This window comes from Pipistrellus hanaki (genome assembly GCF_964339955.1).
Source record: "Pipistrellus hanaki genome assembly, chromosome: 1".
In the NCBI taxonomy this organism is placed as follows: domain Eukaryota; kingdom Metazoa; phylum Chordata; class Mammalia; order Chiroptera; family Vespertilionidae; genus Pipistrellus; species Pipistrellus hanaki.
Window position 1 is genome coordinate 151,789,516 of NC_140503.1, and position 22,520 is coordinate 151,812,035.

The 22,520-nt window shown below is 40.6% G+C and overlaps 1 protein-coding gene across 2 annotated transcripts in view; it reads left to right on the plus strand.

Annotated features, from left to right (window-relative positions):
- The window catches only part of UNC5C (unc-5 netrin receptor C), a 363,690-nt gene that overhangs the window by 280,559 nt on the left and 60,611 nt on the right, over window positions 1–22,520 (plus strand). For both annotated transcript variants that reach the window (XM_084897119.1, XM_084897120.1), the window contains exons 5-7: window positions 8,656–8,836; window positions 10,437–10,604; window positions 13,384–13,548. In XM_084897119.1, coding sequence (XP_084753245.1) covers window positions 8,656–8,836; window positions 10,437–10,604; window positions 13,384–13,548 — 514 coding nt within the window. The remainder of the gene's footprint in view (window positions 1–8,655; window positions 8,837–10,436; window positions 10,605–13,383; window positions 13,549–22,520) is intronic.

A 22,520-nucleotide genomic window follows, 5' to 3' on the forward strand; every position in this document is an offset into this window, starting at 1 on the left:
GCCCCCACCCATGCACCAGGTCTCTATCCTATCTAATAAAAGAGTAATGTGTAGATTGACTATCACTACAACACACAAGGTGGCTGCCCCTATGTGGTCAAAGATCCTGCCCCCATGTGGACACAAGATGGCCGGCACAAGATGGCCAGCAGGGGAAGGTAGTTGGGAGGGACCAGGCCTGCAAGGGAGGGAAGTTGGAGGCGATCAAGCCTTCAGGGGAGGGCAATTAGGGGTTATCAGGCTGGCAGAGGAGGGAAGTTGGGGGTGACCAGGCCTGCAGGGAAGGGCAGTTGGGGGGAGGGGGACCCAGGCCTGCAGGAGAAAGTGGTTGTGGGGGACTAATCCTGTAGGGGAGGGCAGTTAGGGGCAAACTGCCTGCAGTTAAGCAGGCAGGCATCAATCAGGCTGGCAGGGGAGCCATTAGGGGGTGATCAGGCTGTCAGGCAGAAGCGGTTAGGGGCAATCAGGAAGGCAGGCAAGCAAGCAGTTGGGAGCCAGCTGTCCTGGATTGTGAGAAGCCCAGTAGGATCGGGCCTAAATGGGCTGTCGCATTCCTAGAGGGATCCCAGATTGGAGAGGGTACAGGATGGGCTGAGGGACATCCTTCCTTCTTGAATGAATTTTGTGCACTGGGCCTCTAGTATATTATAAAGCTCTTATATGGATTCCTTTTGCTGATTCAGACAGTCCCTTATACAATAAACAGAATTTTCCTCACACATCATTTTCCCTTCCACACACTCTCCCTCAAATTTTCACTGAACACTTTATCATTTTAGTCTAAACCCAATGGGAATAAATTATTTTTTATCAATGCCCACATTCAGTTACATCTTAGTGCAAAGATAGAGATGATTTAAGAGAAGCATAAGTCTTCCAGGTTTTGTTGTAGTCATTGTTTTAATAGTTCATGAGAGAGAAAACAATCACTCTGTTCATGGAAACAATGGGAATTTTGAGCAAATTAGCTGTTGTTGAAATCATGCTGAGCTACCTGGATTTCTTGCAATTGTAGCCAAATCTGAACACATCATTATCTTTTCTGTCCTCAAATCATTTTTGCTTCCCTTATCTGTGACCCACACATAGGTGCCCAAACCAGAAACTGGAGATGGGTCCCTCTTGCACTCTCCTTTCCACATACAATCAACTCTTCTGCCCCATCGCTTGTCCAATCAAATCACTTTTTGAACTCTTTCTTTTTCCGGAGTCTTCCCACTACATCCTTAATTCTCTCTTCACGGGTCTTAGAACTAGTCTCCAGCTTTCCTTTCTACCCCTCATTGCCCCCTAAACCAATAACTTTTAAATCAGTGTCATTATGCTTCCTCGCTTTAAACGCTTCTCTGGGTTGCAGCAGCTATAGTTAAAGACCAGATGTGCGAAGGGCGTTGGAGCCTCTGTATTGATTTCCTGAAAGCAACTTCACCCTCGCTCCACTCCCCCTGACTGCAGTTTGCACCCAACTTTCGAGGGCCCAGATTCCCAAGATTCTGCACGCCTGTGCCAGAAAACCTGCTGTGTCCGCTTCCTCATATGTCCTCTTCATCCTCCACTTCCCTCTTTGCCTTCCCAATAAGCTTAATTTCAGCCCTCAGAAAGTACTTCAGACATTTCCTGCTCTCCCGACATTACTGGAACCCCAGTTTGCTTTCCCCTAGCACATGCATATGTGGTTTCTCTATTGCACTGTTTATAGCTTTGTTTTTTTACCCAGAGCTCCAGGAAGCAAGCACATACCTGATTTTTCTCTTTGTCCCCCTGAGCTTGACACAATGCCTGATATATAGTAGGTATGCAATTTTTGTGGAATATTAGCATCACAAGATGCCTAACTCTTTGTTGAAAATCAAAATTCTTGGGAAGCTGTGTTGTAGGCTCAGGCTTACTATGCGCACCTAGGTTCTGTGTTTACTATGGGAAATTCGGTAATAACGACTCAAACACTGCTTTTCCCCCCAGCAAGCACATAGATATCACATGGTCTAGAGAGGTCTGCCACTTTCAAAGACACCTGAGCTAACACAGGCTGGCCACAGAACACTTTAGATTTATAAATGGCAGGAAAACATGGGGGTTTCCCAGCATAACGACAGAGGCCCTATTCTACCTCATGATTTCTCCAGAGTCCACTTGGAATCCAAGCCAGCTCTATAGGAATTTTCTTCAGGCAGTGGAGATGTGTGTCCTTAATCTGAAGCAGAATTTACTGAGAAAGGGTGTTTAAAATAAGTTTAATATTACTTTTGACAGTTAAAGCACCAAGTTGATAGGACTTAAAAATGTATGTGCCTAAACAGACTTGATCCCACTGCATGTCTTGTTCATACATTTGGCCACACTAATTAAGCACCCACTATATGCCAGTTCCAGGCCTCAGGAATATAACAATAATGAAGAGCAGACCAAGCCCCGGCCAGGTGGCTCAATTGGTTGGAGCATTGTCCCATACATCAAAAGGTTGTGGGTTTGATTCTCAGTCAGGGCACATACAGGAGGCAACTGATCAATGTTAAATGGGCAAAGGGAGAGGAAGAAAGGAGTCAAGGCCAAGTCTGAAGTTTTGTCTTAAGTAACTGGAAGGAAGGAGTTGGCACTGAGCTAAGTAAGGCTGTGGGGGGGAGGAGGTTTGGAAGTGCAGTTCAGAAGGGTGTTATTGGACAACCAAGTGGAGTTGCAAGACAGCAGTTGAAAAATGAGTCTGCAGTTCAGAGGTGGGGTCTGAACTAGAGATAAATTTAGCAGTTGTCTGCATGGGACTGGATGAATTCATCAAGGAAGTAACTATGGATAGAAAATAGAAAAAAGAAGAGGTCCAAGTTCTAGTGTAAGGACTCCAAGGCTGGAGTCCACTCAGGGAACAGTCCTCAGCCCCAGAAAGCCATGGGAGATGCGATGAGATGGGAGAAACACCAGGAAAGTGCCATGTCCCCAGAAAGCAAGTGAAGAGAGACGGACCAACCAGGTCAAACGCTGCTGCTGAGCCAAGTACGGAGAGCACTGAGCCCTCATCAGCACGTCTAACACAGTGAAAGTAATGGATGACTTTGGAAAGAGCAGTGCTGTGACATGGTGGAGCGGATTAGAGTAGATTCAGTAGCAGTGAAGAGGAAAGGAATTGGAGAAAGTGAATACAAACAACTCTTCCACAGCATTGTGTGAGGTGAGCAGAAAAATGTGGGGGTAACGGGCAGAAAGGAGTGGGAGCGATTCTGTTTCACATTGTGGAAATAACTGCATGTCTGAATGCTAATGGAATTGACTCAGTGGAGAGGGAAAATGAATGGTTTAAGAAAGAGAGAGAAGGGAATTGTTGGGCTCACCCTTAAATAAGAGAAGGCGATGGGATGCAGAGTGCACATGCGAGGTGACTGGAGCACAGTGCAGAGCTGAGGTGGCTAGGCAGGTGGCAGGAGGTTTGTAAGCTGTGATTGTCAGTGTTCTTAGCAATGCAGAAACTTGGTCATCAGCTGAAAGTGTTGATAGAGGGGGAAGTAGTGTTTAAGGGGAGGGGAGAAGGTGTGAAATAGCTGTCTAGGAGTGCAGGACAGTGAACAGAAAGTAGAAATAGAGTGTGATTATTTTGGCAGAACTAAGAGCCCACTTGAGTTCTGTTATCATGACATTAAGATTCGCCCACAGTCATTTTCCACTGCAAGGATAAATAGTGTAGGTAGGGGAAGAGCAAGCAAGTGAGCACCTTGCAGTGAAAAAGGAATGAGATACTTGAGGGTATAATTCAAGGGATTGTAGAAAAAGTCAGAAATGTATATTTGATAAACAGGAATAGGGAACATGAGGCGGGGAGGAATAAAGTCGATAAGTTCAATAGCTTGTAGGTCCTGGTGCAGGTTTGTTAAGATAGGAGTCCTAGTGAGAAGAACCAGGAAAGACAGAAAATAGTGAAAAGAGAAGATATTGAAACTGTATTTATAAAGGTTTGCAATTAGTGATAAAGACAAGAGCCAGGCCAGTTCTGCTCAAACTTTAATGTGCATATAAATTCCCTGGTGGTATTATGATTTACATTTTGAATCAAGTCAAGGAGGACAGGGCCTGGGATTCTGTATTTCTATCAAATTTCCAGGTAACATAGATACTTTTGGTTCATGATCTCATTTGAAAAACAATGGTCCAGTGTGGTATTACTCAACCCTGGCAGCAAACCACAGCACCCTGGGGAGTTTGAAAAATACTCTTGTTCAACTCGCCTTGACCAGTGAATAAGAGTGTCTCTGGGTTGGATTTAGAATTTATTCTACAGTGGTCAGGATTCACAACCTCTGTCCTGGAATCTGTGGCTGTGAGTGTAGTTGACTTAGCCATTGAGGTCATCCCAGGAGAGAGGGTTATAGGCTGATGGGCCAAGATGCTGAAAATGTCATCTTCTGGTTATTAAAATCATCAGAAATGATGACAGAAGTTGTGCTGGATAAAATGATTATGAACCCAGAGGTAGGTAAATGAGATTCAAAAATATGGGAATTGGGTGACATAATCGATGGCATGAGATGCAGAGCAAAGGTGTTTGGCCAGAACAGTCTGGAATAGACAATGCAGAAGCAGGAGGACACTCACGGGAGCCCCAGGTGCAGTGGTGGGTTGATCTGGGAGACAGCCCACATTTGAGTTGAGTCTAGAAGAACAGTAGCATCATTAACAGTGTGTTAGTGAGAGGAAAGTGAAGAAAACCATCTGAAAAGAAATGGAAATTTTGGAGTATTTTACTACTCCAAAGCCAGATGGAAAGGCTTTGGGGGTTTTGGAGGAGGAGTGATAGGGATGTGTAGACAGGATGAGGATTTAGTACAGGAGGGAGCGATGACCTGTAGACTGGACCTGAGCTCCTTGTGCAGATGATGTCCTTACAGCAGGACATGTGGCATGACTGGGAACACTGAGAAGTGCAGAATGAAGAGAAAGGGTCTTATTAGAAGCCAGAGAAGTCCTGAGCTCCCCTCTGCATTTCTACAGATATTTTATACCAGTACAACCCTTCATTTCTGCAAACAAAGGCATACAAATGAGCCCAGTGTGGAAAACAGATCAAAGATGAGCTTCTCTGATTAAAGTCAGAGTTCAGGGAGAAGGGCAGTACCCCCTCCCCCCGCCCAAGCAATACCGGGACTCCTCAGGGGTCCTCAGGGCTCAGGCCATATTCACCTTTCAAAAATTGGTAAGAAAGACACAGGCAGCCATATTCTATCTAATAAAATAGTAATATGCAAATTGACAGTACCTCTGCTACACCCACAAGCCATGCTCACAAGCCAATCAGGAGCAAGTATGCAAATTAACCCAACCAAGATGGCTGCAGCCATAGGAAGAGCAGGAGGCTTGGGTTGCCCCTGGCAATGGAGAAAACCAAGCTTTCCACCTGCCCTGGAGGGCGCAGGCCTCCACTCAAGGCTACAAAGTTTCAATTATAGAAGATAAATAAATCCCAGATACCGGGGCCTCTGCTTGGGTCGCCAGTGGGCATGGCCAGCCTACAAACACCATAGGCTCCACACCCAGCCTGCTCCATGCCCCAAGGGAAACTCTACCCTGATCCTGGACATCCTTCAGGGCAAACCAGCTGGCCTATTCCCATGTAACAGGCTTATATCCTATCTAATAAAAGAGTAATATGCAAATTGACCATCACTCCAACACAGAAGATTGCTGCCCCCGTGTGGTCAAAGATGACTGCCCTCATATGGGGACACGAGATGGCCACACAAGATGGCTAACACTGGAGGATAGTTGGGAGGGACCAGGCCTGCAAGGGAGGGCAGTTGGGGACAATCAAGCCTGCAGGAGAGGGCAGTTAGGGGTGACCAGACAGGAAGAGGAGTGAAGTTGGGGACAAACAGGCTGGCAGGGGAGCAGTTAGACATCAATCAGACTGGCATGGGAGTGTTTAGAGGGTGATCAAGCTGGCAGGCAGAAGTGGTTAATGGCAATCAGGAAGGCAGGTAGGCGAGCAGTTGGTAGCCAGCAGTCCTGGATTGTGAGAGAGCAGTCAGACATCTCTCAAGGGGTCCCAGATTGGAGAGGATGCACACTGGGCTGAAAGACACATCCCCCCATGCACGAATTTTGTGCACTGGGCTTCTAATATTATATAAGAAAGTAAAGGCCATATACCCTTTATGTAATAATCATGTAAGTCTTTTTAAATCTCTTGTCAACTATTCCAATTGCTCTCTTCCCTCCATGTAATAAACTCTTCCATTACAAAGTGGTTCGCAATATCCCTTGCGATTCTTTATGTCGTTTATGACTAGGATAATGATACTATTGTAATGGATATTACATGCATAGAGGAAACCATGGTTTTGAATAGTAATGACTTAAGGAAGATTCTCCAGAAACAAATCACGAGGCAAAGGGTTTGTTGTTGTTGTTTATTTTTTATTTTATTTTTTTACATGCAAAGTCGTGAAAGAGGTATTTTCTTATTTCTATATTTATTTAGGTGTTACATATGTGTCCTTATTCCCCCATTACCCCTTACCTCCCCCCCACTCACGCCCTCATCCCCCTGTTGTCTGTGCCCATTGGTTAGGCTTATATGTATGCATACAAGTCACAAGGCAAAGGTTTGAATGCAAGTGGTTTTTATGGGAGCACTCCCAGGGCAGCTTCAGAGATAGAGCAAGGAGAGAAAAGGAGAATACCAGAAAAAAATGTGAATTCTGGTGAAGGCTCAAGAAAATAGTTTCAGCCTAACCCTGCAAGGAGAACTCCGGAGAGTAAAAGCTTAGATTCCAACTGGGATTAGCCAATTTCCTGAGGTTCCCCCCCCCCCCACTCTGTAAGACATTCAGGGGGAGAAATTGGGTAGGGTAGAGTGGGGGAGCGGGGAACCTCTAGGCACTTGCAGGCAAAGAGCCCAGGAGCCTGATGGCTGTCCTTCAGAACACAGTAGCAGGAATGGGTCCTTGGAAGTAAAGCACACAGAGGACAGACAGACACAGACACACATCAGTAGGAGGGAACCCAGACCTGGATCCAAGACCAGCTCAGGGGAACTCCAGCGTGCCTTTTAGACGTGGAAAGCTTTCTTAAAATGCATTGATAACCTAGGCAATGATTAGATGAAAATATTAATGTAAGCTTCCAATGACTCCCAAGTTGATTTCTGACACTATGACTTTTGCTACCTTCCCCTTGCACTTCTAGCAGGATCACATTACCACACACACAGGCCAAATGTGAGAAAATACAGGTCAAATGAGTATGAGCATCTGATCAAATATGCATCTCCAAGGATGGCCCTGATTGAATGTACAGTCTGTATGTGAGGGCAAAAGGCATGCTTTAAAATTCCACTGTTTTAATGGATTCTGTTCTCATTCTCACTTCCATTACTGTAAACAACAAGAATAGTTACCTATTTCAAAATGTACATTCTTACAAGTACTTGCTCTTATCTATTTTCTCACACCTTTTTTTTTTTTTTAGGATTGTTGTTGGTTTTTGTTTTTCTCTTTAAATTGTAGCCTCTCTTCTACGGATTAGAGGAGCATTATCTTAGAGTCCCCGGGTTAGATTTAATTTAGAGCTTTGCATTGTTGAGCCCACTGACAGACTTAGAGATTAATTTCCAGACCGCCTGTGGTGCTAGAGAAGCTGCTTAAGATTTTGAAAATGGCAACACTATTGACTCCCTACCACTAAAGGTTACCTGTATTCACATCCGCACTAATGCTAAAGGAAAGTTTAAATGTGGTAAATATCAATGTTGTTTTGCTTTGTGGAAAAACCTGAACATGAGGGAAGGTGGTAGGGTGGGGAAAATAAGCGATTTACAAGACAAGAAATGGTGTCTCCCTCAGAGGGCCGCTTATACAGATGCAGCTCCCTCTTTTCATTCTGCAGGGATAACATCGCTGTTGCTCAGTTGGTATTAATTGCATAGAAAATGATTAGTTTACTAGTTTTGGACAGTCATGCCGGCGATCAGGTCCCCCAGAAGCAAACCTTGAGCAAAAGATTTGCTGCTAGTGGTACACAAAAGGAGAGATTTGAGTCTGACTTCCATGCTATTTGAATTATATTGAGAGTTGGTAGAAAATCTTTTTTCCTCCCCAACTATTTTGGCGCAGATGCATCTCAAAATATGTGTTTACAGCATTTTAAAGGGAATGAATTTTCAGGGAAATCTAGTCCATATGTTTCAGCGAGGGCTGCGCGGAAATCATCCAAATGTTGTTTCATTAGAGCTACATGTGGAAGCTGCCTCTTGAGCTTTGCACGTCGTCCTTACACTCTCCCCCGAAAAGCTGCAGGTCGGTTGCCACAAGTAAACAAATCAAATTGCGAAAGGGTTGAGTTCCATTGGAAATGCGTCGCCTATTATTTTTGATTGGGTTCTGAGCTTGGCAGCGGCACCTTCCCTGTTCCTGCCTTCGGGGCAAAGTGAAAACAATCTGAGCACTGCATTTCCCAGTGGGTTCATTGACATTTGAGAATACCGCAGCACAGACAGAATCAGCATGCCTGGCAGGTGAGTGATACTTCACATGACCTCCCAAAGTTACTTCCTCCCGGTTTGCACAAGTTCCGAGTTCAGAGCAATGCTATACGGGTTGCAAAGCCAAAATTAGGACAGGCACCCGTGCGGGGATACAGACTGGGGGATTACCTATTTCTCTTGTGCCTCTTTAGGTGGAATGGTTGAAAAATGAAGACATCATTGACCCAGTTGAAGACCGGAATTTTTATATTACTATTGATCACAACCTCATCATCAAGCAGGCCCGCCTCTCAGACACCGCAAACTACACATGTGTCGCCAAAAACATCGTTGCCAAGAGAAAAAGCACAACGGCCACTGTCATCGTCTATGGTGAGTGAGCTTTTGGGGGTCTCGATCTAGTTCCTGTCAAGGTGCAGATTTCATCTTAATTGCCAAACATCAGATGAGAAGCCCCTTGGCAATCCCCACGGCCGGTCTCCTTGTGCTGCTCACGTAGGCAGTGAGGTTTCGCTGCTTCTTTGATGCTCGTGGAAAGACTGGTCTTGGAAAGTCCTAGCCCTTTGTCAGTCAGTTTATGAGAAAATGAAGGAAATCTACCTAACTGTCAGCTGCTTTCCTGAGCCCTCCTCTCTCCCTACCCTGGGCCACCGAGATACAGAGTAAATTTGGAGAGAAGAAGCTTAAAGCAGTTTGTTTCCTATTTTGTGAGCCTTGGCTCAGTCCAATGATTGCAAAACCCCAGGTAAACTGGAGTTGATATGCCCCTACACATTAGAGCAATGTTAACGTCCTGAAACTTGCTTTACATGCTCCATCAGGGCACTCATAGTGAGGAGTATTTTCCAGAGTAGATCCCCAAGGTAAATAATGAGCAGAGTATAAGAGGGCAGGCTTCATAATCTTATCTATAATGATATCTCCCTCAAACACCATACAAAATCAGAGGCCAGGTGCATGAAGTTCGTGCATGGTGGGGGGGAGGGGGTGATCCCCTCAGCTTGGCCTGCATCCTCTCCAATCTGGGACCCCTCGGGGGATGGGGCCTAAAATGGCAGTCGGACATCCCTCCTACAATTTGGGACTGCTGGCTCCTAACTGCTTGCCTGCCTGCTGGCCTGATCACTGCCTAAACTGCTCCCCTGCCAGCCTCATGGCCCCCAACTGCCCTCCCCTGCTGGTCTAATTGCCCTTAACTGCCTCAGCCCCCACCACTATGGCTTTGTCCTGGAAGGAAGTCAGACTCTAGGAAGATATCCGGTCTCCCAGTCTAATGAGCATATTACTCTTTTATTAGAATAGACAAGTGTTCATGTCAATTACATAAACTAATTTCCAATTCAGTCGAATAGCTACTCAATTAGTAAAAAAAAAAAAAAAAACAACAAACAGCAATGTAAGATTTTATTTTTTTGACCTGGTTCAGTTGGTTACTCACTAAAACTGACGAAAAATCCTTAAGGTTGCAAAGTTTATATATGCTAAAGAAAAGTAATCAATCATCTGATATTAAGACAAGACGGAATGATTGTATGCAGCTCCCATGTTTCAGATCCACTTACAGCCTTGGCATAAGGATGTAAACATTTATTATTTGAGATAAGCTGTCAAAAGTAATTTTTAGAGCTTGACTAGGTAAGGGAATGTATTTTGTTTTAAAAAGAACAATGGCCAAAGAAAAGAGAACACAATCCTATTGCTTTCCAGGGTAGGTGAGTAAATGCTGGCAATTCATTTTTGGGGGGGCGGTGGGGAGATGTTTGTTTTTTATCTCTGTGCTTAGATTCTTCAGTTCTGTGAAAAAACTTAGAATGATAAGAAGTCTGTGGTCTCTTCTAGCTTTGAATTTTAGACATTTTTTTTTATAACACCTTGGGGAATAACTTTGTGTCAATGTGTTGTATGTCTTTTGTGTGTCTGAGTGTGCACGGACAAACATGTAATCCACATGTTATTGTTTGCCTCCTCCCAGTAAACGGTGGCTGGTCCACCTGGACAGAGTGGTCTGTGTGTAACAGCCGCTGTGGACGGGGGTATCAGAAACGCACGAGGACCTGCACCAACCCAGCACCCCTCAACGGCGGTGCCTTCTGCGAAGGGCAGAGCTTGCAGAAAATAGCCTGTACCACGTTGTGCCCAGGTAAATAAGTGCGCTCTCATTCTAAATATCTCCTCCCATTCCAGAGATACATTTTAGGAGAACTACTCAAAGCCTTATCCTTGACCTGCATGTGTCATAAACATTATTTAAATGCATCATCCCATTCAGTGCTTACATTGCTAGGAAATCAAATATTTTCCCCCAAAAGAATACTTAACTTTATTACCTAGCCATGAAAAATAATATAAAACGGGAGATTAAACACTCACCAACAGCATCCCTCTCTAAACAAAACTGCTGGAGCCAAGATTGCAGGTTCTATAATTCAAGAGATTTGAACACCACTGAAAGCCACACATTTTAGAAAAACAACAACCCTTGATCTCCAGAAAACCATGGGAACTAATTGGAACTAAAATTCAGATAATGTTTAGAAGGAAATATTTGATATTTGGTGTCAGTTTCTGGGCAAGAGCAAATAAAACATTTGGGCTGAATGAAAAGGAAGTCTAAGCTTTGTGACACATGAGCTAATGGATTTTGAAAATACAACGCAGTCAATACTTTATTACCTGTACAGGTTGGCCACCTGTTTTGTGAGTAATGTGCAGTAGTTCCTATGCCCAGATTGCATCCCGCTGCCTCTGAGCGTCTCTCTATGCTATTTTATATTGTCACCTGCTCTTATCCCCAGGTAACTGATGCTATTATCCGCTAAAACCAAAACTCCCTAAACTCTAATCCAGTGTTTCCCAACCTTCTCTCATGATGAGAATCACCTGGTGGAGTTGTTAAAACACAGATTCCTGAATCCCAACTAAGAAGTGCTAAACTAGAATTTTTGGGAACATATAGGTAAAACTGTATACTTAACTAGTGCTCTAAGACAGATTTTATATACAGAGCACTAAGTTAGGTATGCAATTTTACCTATATGTTCTCAAAAATTCTAGTTTAGCACTTCTTAGTTGGGATTCAGTAATCTGTGTTTTAACAACTCCACCAGGTGATTCTCATCATGAGAGAAGGTTGGGAAACACTGCTCTAATCAATAAGTTGAAAAGTTTAGCTAGAGTTATTTTGAAATAATCCATAAAGTTAGTGCACTTCATTGAGGTAGCAATTATATTGTTAATTTCATTGTTTACAGTCTTTTGACTTTCCTTTATTTTGCCTGGTTTTTGTTTGGTTTATGCTTTAGTACAAATTTTTGGAGAGATGAGTTGAAGAAGTGAACTGAAATAAAAACAATCTATATTTTATGTTCCTGTGTTGATTTCCAAATATCAAAATAGTAATCTACACTGAGCTATTTGAGAGCTTTTATTTATGGAACAAATTTTAACACCTAGCTAGGCTTATAATTTCAGGATTTTATCTTGTACTCCTCAATATTTTACCTAGATGTTGACTCCCACAATTAAAAATGCACTGAGCATTTTGAGTTGAAATAGAAATGTGTGAGTGTGTAATTTGGGATGGTCTAGGTCCGTGGTCAGCAAACTGTGGCTCGCGAGCCACAGGTGGCTCTTTGGCCCCTTGAGCATGGCTCTTCCACAAAATACCACGGCCTGGGCGAGTGTATTTTGAAGAAGTGACATTAGAAGAGTTAAAACTTTTAAAAATTGGCTCTCAAAAGAAATATCAATAGTTGTATCATTGATAAATGGCTCTGTTGACTAATGAGTTTGTTGACCACTGGTTTAGGTCAAAGCAATGCCTTTTCTTCAGATAGCTAGGTGCTGCTTATATAGACAACTCTGTACCATTAAAGTATTAATGGTTTCATCAGTTTTTCATGTGGGTATGTGTATATCTCTATACATATGCATAATATGTTTACACAATAATTTGAATATAAAATCATATAGTAAACTATTAAAATTAATATAATTTCTATCAATATGCAGGTATAAAATGCTATGTATATTAGATGTTCAATAAATTTACTACATAATTTTTAAACTTAGGAATGGAAATTATTTTTAAAATAGAGATATCTCAGCTCATTATCATTGAAATTACTGCCAACGCAGCCACCAAAAATTGGAAGAAAGGGAATCAATTCTAAATTACTGAATTATGGCAGAAAATTTGAAATGACTAAATATATTTTTAATTAAAATAGAAATGGATATATCATGAAATTATGGACTGGAATCATCAAATAAAAAATGAAAAAATGTCTTTTAAAAAGGCATTGAAGACATCAAGAAAACCAATTAGCCCAGATGAAAAAAATAAAAAGAGTATATAGGACATTAATAGATGATAGATAGATGATAGATGGATAGGTAGGTAGGTAGATAGATAGATAGATAGATAGATAGATAGATAGATATTGATTATTGATAAATGGATGGATAGATGAATGGATGGAAGAATAGGTACACAGAGAGATTTCTTCCCCCACTCTGTCAACCATTCTCCCACATGGATTTACTGCATTCCTCAGATGACACTATGCATAAAGGAATTTGGGGTCCGAAAAGAAGCCCCCTAATTTTCAACACAAAAGCCAGAAGTTAATTTAACCATTTGATAGAAAAAGGGGCACCACCATGACTTACTTTTATATAGCTTTGGTGACAATTCTGGTTCTGTGTGTCCCTTTATGTCCCCTTGCGTGGTCCCTGAGGAAACAGTCACACAGCTCACAGGGGAGTTCACAGAGCCCCGCAGATGTGTGCAGAGCACGCTCCACGTCCCCAGCTGAAACAGAGCACTCCACGGGGCATTTGTTGAGCTCAGCTCCCCTCCCCTCTGCCCTCCAAAGCTCCTGTCCCTTTGACCTGACGCTGGGTTTTCTCTGTGGCAGTGGATGGCAGGTGGACCTCCTGGAGCAAGTGGTCTACCTGTGGGACGGAGTGCACACACTGGCGCAGGAGGGAGTGCACAGCGCCAGCCCCCAAGAACGGAGGCAAGGACTGCGATGGGCTGGTCTTGCAATCCAAGAACTGCACTGATGGGCTTTGCATGCAGAGTAAGTCTGTGTCGGCAAAGGGCACACTGAGATTTAACCGCTTGGAATCATTTGCAGGAAATATTAGAAATTAAAACTTATTTGAACAACAAAAACTTCAATAATATACTAGTTACCTTCCCAAGTTGAAAAGGGTAGACTCCCAGGAACCAAAAGGAATAACTGTGTCCAATTAACAAGTGACAGAGTGTGATTTGCTCACATGGCCATACAGGGGCTGCCATTCTGTCCAGACCCAGAAACCACTACTGGGTGTTGTGAGTGCGCACAAAAGGGCACCCTAACCTCCTCACAGAGTCACATGACTTCCAACAAATAAGCTATTTATTTCTAACCCATGACTGTGACTGAACAAAGGTCCCTGGGATATGTAATATATATAAAGGCAGGAAATATTTCTGCAGGTAGATTAACCGATTTACACATACTTAATGGGAACATCTCACAGCTCCTTGAAAATGCTGGGTTTTGTTAGAAATTATGGTTTTTGAAAGGAAATTATGTTAATAAAACATCAGTTTTAAAATCGGCATAGAAGATTGGCTTACGGATACTATGAGTGCTTTAAGCTAAATAGCCCCCATTTCTCATGGCTTCATTCCTTAGGTTTTCTTAATGAGATGGGTGTTTGATTTCCATACCTACAAAGTCTTACCTTTTTATTAAGGAGCCTTTAGATAGACAAAATGTATCACCTCTTTCATGACCATGAATCAAGATATGATGATTTGTTCTGCATTTACATCCATACAGAGGAATAGATCAAACAATGTCTTTATGTCTCAAACTAAAGGAAGGCAAATGTTGACATTTCTTAGAATACATTACAAATTACTTACAGAATCAAAATAACCAAATGTATCTATATAGAAGTTTTTCTGAATAAAATATTTTATTTTTTACCATTTTTATGACATCCTGTTTACCTTCCAGAATCTATACACACAGGGACCTTTTAAAAAGAAACCTTACTTAAAATAGAAATATGTCATTATGTTGCTGACACAGAATAAAAATCCAATAGGCCTCTTATTTCTCTGTCTATGGTAGGTTACATTCTTTGAAAATGGGCTGCTGCTGAATGTAAAAAGTACAGCTTCTGGTTATGGTTGGGGGCTCCATCTCACTAAGTTTTTACCCGAAATGAGGAAGGAAAGTAACACAGCTGTTTTACTAACCATTTATCCAGACATGCAGGCTTCGTTCCTCTAGGCCTGGTTTGAGTGAGGATTAAAATAAAAAACATACGTCACACGAGTTCTTCTTGTAGCATTTTAATGATTTACTATTCTTCCTTTAGTGTTTGACAAACTGATTCATGTGATCAAACACAGCAAAAATTGAGGTTGTTCTCTCTCTCTCTCTCTGTCTCTCTCTCTCTCTCTTTCTCTCCCCCCCTCCCTCCCTCCCTCCCTCCCTTCTTTCCTCCTTCTCTCCCTGACTCAATATTATATTTCAACTCTGGGCGATTTAATTGCCTGCTGCTTCCACTGTGCATATTTAAAATTTCCCAATGCAACCTATTTAACAAGAATTACAAAGCCGCAAGATGGAACACTGGGCCTTTTATTAGTTATACAAAATGGCACATTCTAAATTATGACATTTTTCAGATACAAACATGAAATATTCTAATTAATACTTTCAGGACATAGCATTCCCTTAACACCTAGTTTATTTCTTCCAGCATTAATGGAATTGTTTCTTATGATTGGATACTTGCCAATAATGATGGCATGGAGGGTGTATGTAAATAGGAAAGGGAACAAAACTACAAGAGAGGGGTTTTTTTGTTGATGTTGTTTGTTTCTGTTTTTTGTTTTGTTTTGGTTTTTTTTTATCAAATCTCTTATTAGACTGAATCACTTGGGTGTTTGGATTAAAATCAGTTAAAAATCTATTTTCTTTTACAATTCCGCTTTGCTATAGTAACAGCCCCTATTAAGTCAATAGACTCTTTTTCATCTGCCCTCTATGTCTGCTCTAGTGCAACAGAGAATTGTACTCTGTATTATTGATTTCCTCCCTGATAAAAAGCACAGAGATATTGCTGCACTGTGTAATTATAATATTTTACAGTGAAAGCTATAGTTTCTGTTTACCAGTAAAGTGGGTGTTTCTGACATAACATTGTTGCCAAAGTCTTGCAAAGAATTATTATTGCTCTTCGCCTTTCCTTTGGAAAACAAAAGGCTTTCCAATAGTGAAGGTACTAAGCTTGCAGGAGGGACAGGCCTGCATTAGGAAAAAGAATGGGAGTAGTAAAGATAGACAGAAAGTTGCAGTTAACACTTAGGAATTATCGTTTAATGTTTATTTACTTTAGGAGAATTAATGTCTTCAATGGAGTAATAAATAGTTCTTCATCAGAATTGCAATATTATCTCAAAATAAAGCTAGCCTGTTTTCCAGGGAACCAAGTATGCACTACAACCTCTGAATTCACTTGAAACTGTCAAATATAGATGAGCTTCTGGGTAGGGCAAATTCAGAATTCATAATGGATGTCCGTTATGAATTCAGAGTTACCTAGAGAACATAGTGTAGTATATTTAAAAAGCCAAAGTGATAGTTAAAAGCAATACAATGTGGAATATATAGAAAATATCACAATACTTGTTCACTAATTTGTTCAAGACAGTTGTATTCAGATACATTGCTTCATTGTGTATCTCCCTTATTATAAAATTACAAACACCTTTAACTCATATATGTAGAAATCTTGGATAACATATGAAAACCTAAAAGATATACACACATATGGTGTATGTGCATATGTGTGTGTGTGTTGGAGGGAAGGGGTGAGAGAGGGAAAGAGGGAGGGAGAGAGAGAGGGATGAAGGAAAGAGAAATGGAAAGAGGAGAGAGAAGGGGGGAGAGAGAGAGAAGAGAGAGAGAGAGAGAGAGAGAGAGAGAGAGAGAGAGAGAGAGAGAGAGAGAGAAAGGGAGAGAATAAGAATGAATCAAATTCAAATGAAAGACAGGGGATGCTTCAAGTGCCAGAAATGAAGTAGGAACTAAAAGCTAGGGAGGTAATGTTCTGAGTAGACACAGGAATAACCAAGAGGGGCCTTGAACATGGATGTAGGACATGTATGTGGGGTTGGGAGTTGGGGTTTTAGCGTTGGCACAGAGGCAGAAGCCCTGAATTTGCAAGAGCCTGAGATCAGGAGTTGAAAGCAAGAATCATGAATAAAGCTGGGTTTCATAAATGGCAGTTCCTTCCATGAAAAATAACTAAAAAATATTCTACCCACCAACCTAGGGAAGCCACAGCAAAATTCATGGTAGGGAAAAGAAAAATAAATAAAACCTATAGTAAAACCACAGTCCTACACCCAGCTTTGGAATGGAGTCTAAGTACAGGGAACAAAAAAATAAAAGATGTGTAATCTGCATATTTGGTAAAATTGCAGATATTATTGATTTTATAGTGGAAGGAAAGGAGGCAGGGGGAGAGAGAGAGAGAGAGAGAGAGAGAGAGAGAGAGAGAGAGAGAGAGAGAGAGAGAGAGAGAGAGGGAGGAATCAATAATGAGAGAGAATCATTGATTGGCTGCCTCCAGTATGCCCCACACTGGAGATCAAACCTGCAACTGGGGTATGTGACCTGATCAGATATCAAACTGTGACCTCCTGGTTCATAGGTTGATGCTCAACCACTGAGCCATGCTGGCTGAGCACACAGCAAGCCATTCTTTAGAGTTCTTTCCACAACCCAGGTGCATTGGTCTATGATAAAAATAGCTCATTCTGGAAAATGAGCCTATAATACAAAGTTTCATATCACCCAAGGGAACAGTCCACTTAAAGGAGAGTCAGCAACATAATGTATAGGTGAGTTAGCACACTCATAACATGGATTCATAGGGCAATCTGAATGAGAGCATAAAATAAATAAAAATAAAAACTGCATTTTAAAAGGAATATAAGCACAATTGAAAGAATAGAATATTTAGGAAAGAAATCAGATGGAAAGTGTACAATTATAAATATGATTAAAAGTTACAACTCAATAGATTAAAAATCAGATTTAATTAGAGAAAACTTTAAATAAAGTTAGAGAGAAAATTAGTAAAATGAAATGTAGAGCTCATGAAACTTCTCAGAATACAGGGTGGGAATATAGTGAGTGATTACATAAAAGGAAGGCTAAAATCTATGGAGCAGAAAATGAGGATAATCACAATTTACTATGCAAGGGTGCAAAATTGAAAATATTGTGGAACAATTAAGAGGGATTGATTGGCTTCTATAGATAGTGTGTCAGCCAGCAGACTAACAGATCCCAGGTTCGATTCTGGTCAAGGGCAATGCCTGGGTTGCAGGCTGGATCACCAGTAGCGGGCATGCAGGAGGCAACTGATCAATGATTCTCTCTCATCCTTGATGTCTCTCTTTCTCTCTCCCTCTCCTTTCCTCTCTTAAATCAATAAAAAATAAAAAAGAGAGCTTAATACTCAAAAACTCTCACTAGTAAATTACCAAACTATAAAAACTGATTACTTTTAAAAAGAGAGAAACTAATAAAGGGGCAGTTGAAAATAAGATGAAATTAAATTAATGACAATAGTAGCACAGAATATGGGAATATGTGACTGAGTTACAATTTTCTAATTCCATATCTTGTTCAAGGAAAGAACAATAACACTACCTACATTAGACTTTATAGATAAGGCCAACTACACACATAAAAATTGAATGCATAAATTCAAAGTAAGATTTTTAAGGGCAGAGCAGGAACAATAAAGAAAGAACAAAAAAAATGGTAAATGAAAACAATAAATGAGATGGTATGCATCAGGGATCATCATATATCAGGGATAATAATGTAAATGAATTCAATTCACCTGTTAAAGGAAATTCAAAATTGTAGTAGGAAAATAATCCAGTTTTATACTATTTATGAGAGGAATAATCAAATTATAATTACAGAGAAAGACTGACAGTTAAGCAGTGGAACTTATAATAGAGTTCAAACTTTATTTTCAAATGTCCAATTAATGGTTTTGACTAACTATTGGACCATTCCTAATTTAATTTCATTTCCCATTGTGCTTAAGTAATACATTTTAAAGATGTTCTTTGCTTGCAGTTTTAATTTAGACTTTTTTGATTTATAGTTCTTAGAATATTTAATTTTCCATTGGATATTTAATCAAAAGTTTTCTAAATTGTTTACCTGGCTATTAGTTGTTTGTGTAAGAAGTCTTAGAAATCAGGTGTTTCCTCAACACAATTTAAAGTTTTAAAAGGATTTGAGGTTTACTTACAAAATTATATAGTATGTTAAAGATATAATATTGCCAAATGTTAGCAAATGTGCAGTAAAATATGATTTCTTATATTTTATTAATGGGAATACAAATTTTTACCATTATTTGGGGACAATATGAATTAAGAGCTTTAAAAGTGCTCATAGCACTTGGCCCAATAATTCTACTTCAATGAATAAAATGTCACTAATATCAATACCTAAAAAGATATGTGCCAAATATGTAATAGTCTTTGTATTTTACTGTAAAAAAATTGAAAATCTGAAAGTCCAATATTAGAGTACTGGTTGAGTAACAAAAGCTACTTCTATAAGTTGGAATATCATAGAGCCACTAAAATATGTATATATGCTGGTTGAATAAGAAAAGTATAATATAGATTTGTAGACACATTTCATCATAAATATCTAAAAGTAAGTTTTAAAAAAAGATGAATGAAATCTAGGCATTTATGCTTTTGAGATTCTAATTGATTATTTTTCTTTTTCTGTATGCACTTTATTCACCATATTCTTTATTTTTCATATTTCATTATGTTTATAATTATAAATGACTTTTTGACAAACAGATGTTGAGGGTATTCTGAAACAACTGCATATCTTATAAGCAGAGTCTCAGGGTTTGAAATGTAGCAAAATCACTGATGCGACCTGGGAATTTGGTCACATTGATTCAAATTAGATTAGATTTAAATTAGATTACCAAAAAATGTATTTGCACAAAATACTTGCATAAAGCTTTCCTTGTATAAAACCCTAGGTGACAACAGTTTCTTATAGCCAGTAAATCAAGTGCATATATAAAAGGAATTTGAAGACATGGGGATTTGGAACTGAATTATAGTTTTGCATTATTTCCCAGTTGCCTATTTTATACACTTGCAAACACACCTATCCTTAAACTCTTTGATAAATTGGATTCATTATGTGAAGCTGTGTAATTTCATTTGTGAAACAAGGTCATGGTCTTTACGTAATTTCAGAAGCTTGACTAAGGTTTTCAGGTCATTCATACACATTAGTTGATATTGAAGTATAATATATATCATGTATCTGTTACTCTAGATATATAGTTATTGGCCTGAAAAAGTAGTTCCTACACTGAAGATACTGCCTTCAAATTAAGAACTTCTATAAATTGGTGTTATTAACACATTCTTAAAGATTATTTAAAAACCATCAAAATCACTTAATGTCCCAGAAAAAAATTGGACATTTTTGGTTTATAAGTACATTGTTATTTTAAAAACCATTTAAAAATTGGAGTCCTTTGGTATGCTGAAGGGCATATATTGCATTGAACAAGAAAGGGTAGATGACTTGGAGTATTTTTCACTATTGAAAATAATTGAACACACATGTGTGATATGAGAAACTTAGCATTAAAAGCAAGTGTGACTGTTCTTTCTTAATTAATAACATTGCAGAATAATGTATTTAATTCAATGTGAGATCCATTGTGCTGTGTGCCCATTTAGATTTCTTTATATCATTCCTAAAATTATATTACAGTAGTCGCTGGTTTTGGCATATATATAGTTTTGAAATAGAATTTACTTGAAATAGTTCTGGCAAAAGAGATAGAAAGAGAGAGAACTTTAGACAAAATTGAAAAAGATAAAGAAGAAAAAAAGCACTTAGGACAATTTCCAAAAATGCTATGTCAATAAGCATATTTATCTTTTTACCTTTTGTGTTAAAACTTTTATGTAGAGGCCTGGTGCATGAAATTCATGCACTGGGGTGTGGGGGGACTCAGCCCAGCCTGCGCCCTCTTGCAGTCCAGGAGCCCTCTGGGATATCCAACTGTCAGCAGTCAGACATCCTTAGTGCTATTGCAGAGGCCGGAGAGGCTCATTCCACCACCACTGAGCTTACCAGCTGTGAGCCCAGCCAATGGCTGAACTCTCCCCCTGTGGGAACACACTGACTACAGGGGGCAGCTCATGTGTTGAGTGTCTACCCCCTCGTCATTAGTGTACGTCCTAACTCCACTGTCAGGCTGAAACCTGCTCTCAGACATCCCCAGAGTGGTACTGGACTACAAGAGAGTACAGGCCAGGCCAGGGACCCCACAGGTGCACAATTGGGGCCAGAGAGTTTGGCCAGCCAGGGAAGGACCATGGAAGGGCTCCAGGGTGTGTCTGGCTTGTCCTGGTCAGTCCCAATTGGCTGGACCCCAGCAGCAAGCTAACCTACCAGTCAGAGCATCTGCCCTCTGGTGGTCAGTGCATGTTATAGCAAATCACTAGCATATTACACTTTGGTTGAACGACCGACTGGCTGACCAACTGGACACTTAGTACATTAGGCTTTTATTATATAGGGCACAGTGTATTACCAAGACCTGACAACTTTGAACTTTTATAATCTCTGTAATGAATATGTAGTAAGATCTACCTTGTCATGATTAGCATATAGTGGTTTAATTCATGCTATTTTTTTATTTTCAAAAAGCAATCCGAGGACTGCACATATGGCTTGGTCCAGAAACAGTGCTTTATATGTATTTATGAATACACTCAATTAAATCATTACATTATTGACTCCAATCCTATAGACTTTAGTTTTTAATCCTGTTTGAAGATTGGAATCCCATATAGGGATATGTAACAATTCAAATCGGAATTTAGAAATACTCCTTCTTGCTGAGGAGGGTTTATGCCACAGTAGACAAATTAAAAACTGCAATTTACAAACAAGAGCTGCCTGGAATTGTGTCTGCATCAGTGAACTTCCTGGCTTCGGGAAATTAAAATGTTATGCAGTCTGCAATTTTAGCACTTTCTCCTCATTAAAAAATTTGCATGTCACACAGCTCTCCCTTAATTCTGACATACAGAGGAAGTGGCGGAAGTCTACGTGTAAATTGTGGTATGGACACGCTGCATACCCAGTTCCCCAGAATCCCAGGCGCATTTAATGTGAGAAAATAATTTACTTTACAAACAGCCTTTTCCTGACTTCCGAATGATGTGTTTATGACTGCTAGGGCAGGCGTTGGAGAAGGTGCTCGTCAGTTTCCAGTGCAATTCTTGTCACCGCAGCAGTTTGATAGGGAATGCAACATTGTGAGTATCAGGCAGTGCGTGCTTTTATCTGCAGTTTGGAAGAAGCTGATGTCATAGCTGCATCTATACAGTCCTTGATAGGCGTAATGTCCCAGCTGGCAAATAAATTTCCTGCACGTGGACCGGCTGCCCGACACAGTGCTCTGCTGTCTCCAGGATAATGAGTGTGGTTTGCTTTTGCGTTTTCCCTTTCTGGTAAAGGATTTTTCCTGCTTTTTGAAAGCAGGGATGTGGTTAGAAACTGTAACCCACAGAAACCTGTTGAACACCTCAGGAGCCCCCACATGGGCTAGTGTGAGAGGACAGATGCAAGGTCTTCAGCTTCTGTGATGGAAAGGAAACGCCTAGGGGTTCAAGAAAGGTGCCACCTCTGACAACCACAGTGGAGTGTGGGCTCCTTCCAATCGCAGGGGTGCCGGGCCAGGGCTCTCCATCACATCGTCTTCTGCCTCAAAGCCCAGCAGATGGGGTGATGTATGCTAGAAGAAACCAGCCTCTTCGGGACTCTGTTATTTTCCTACCAGATGTCTTTACTGCTGTGGATTATAACGTCATTGCCGTTGGATTTAATAGTTCATTATTCTTCTTAAGGAATATTGATGGGGAAAGAGTCTACTTCATTAAAAA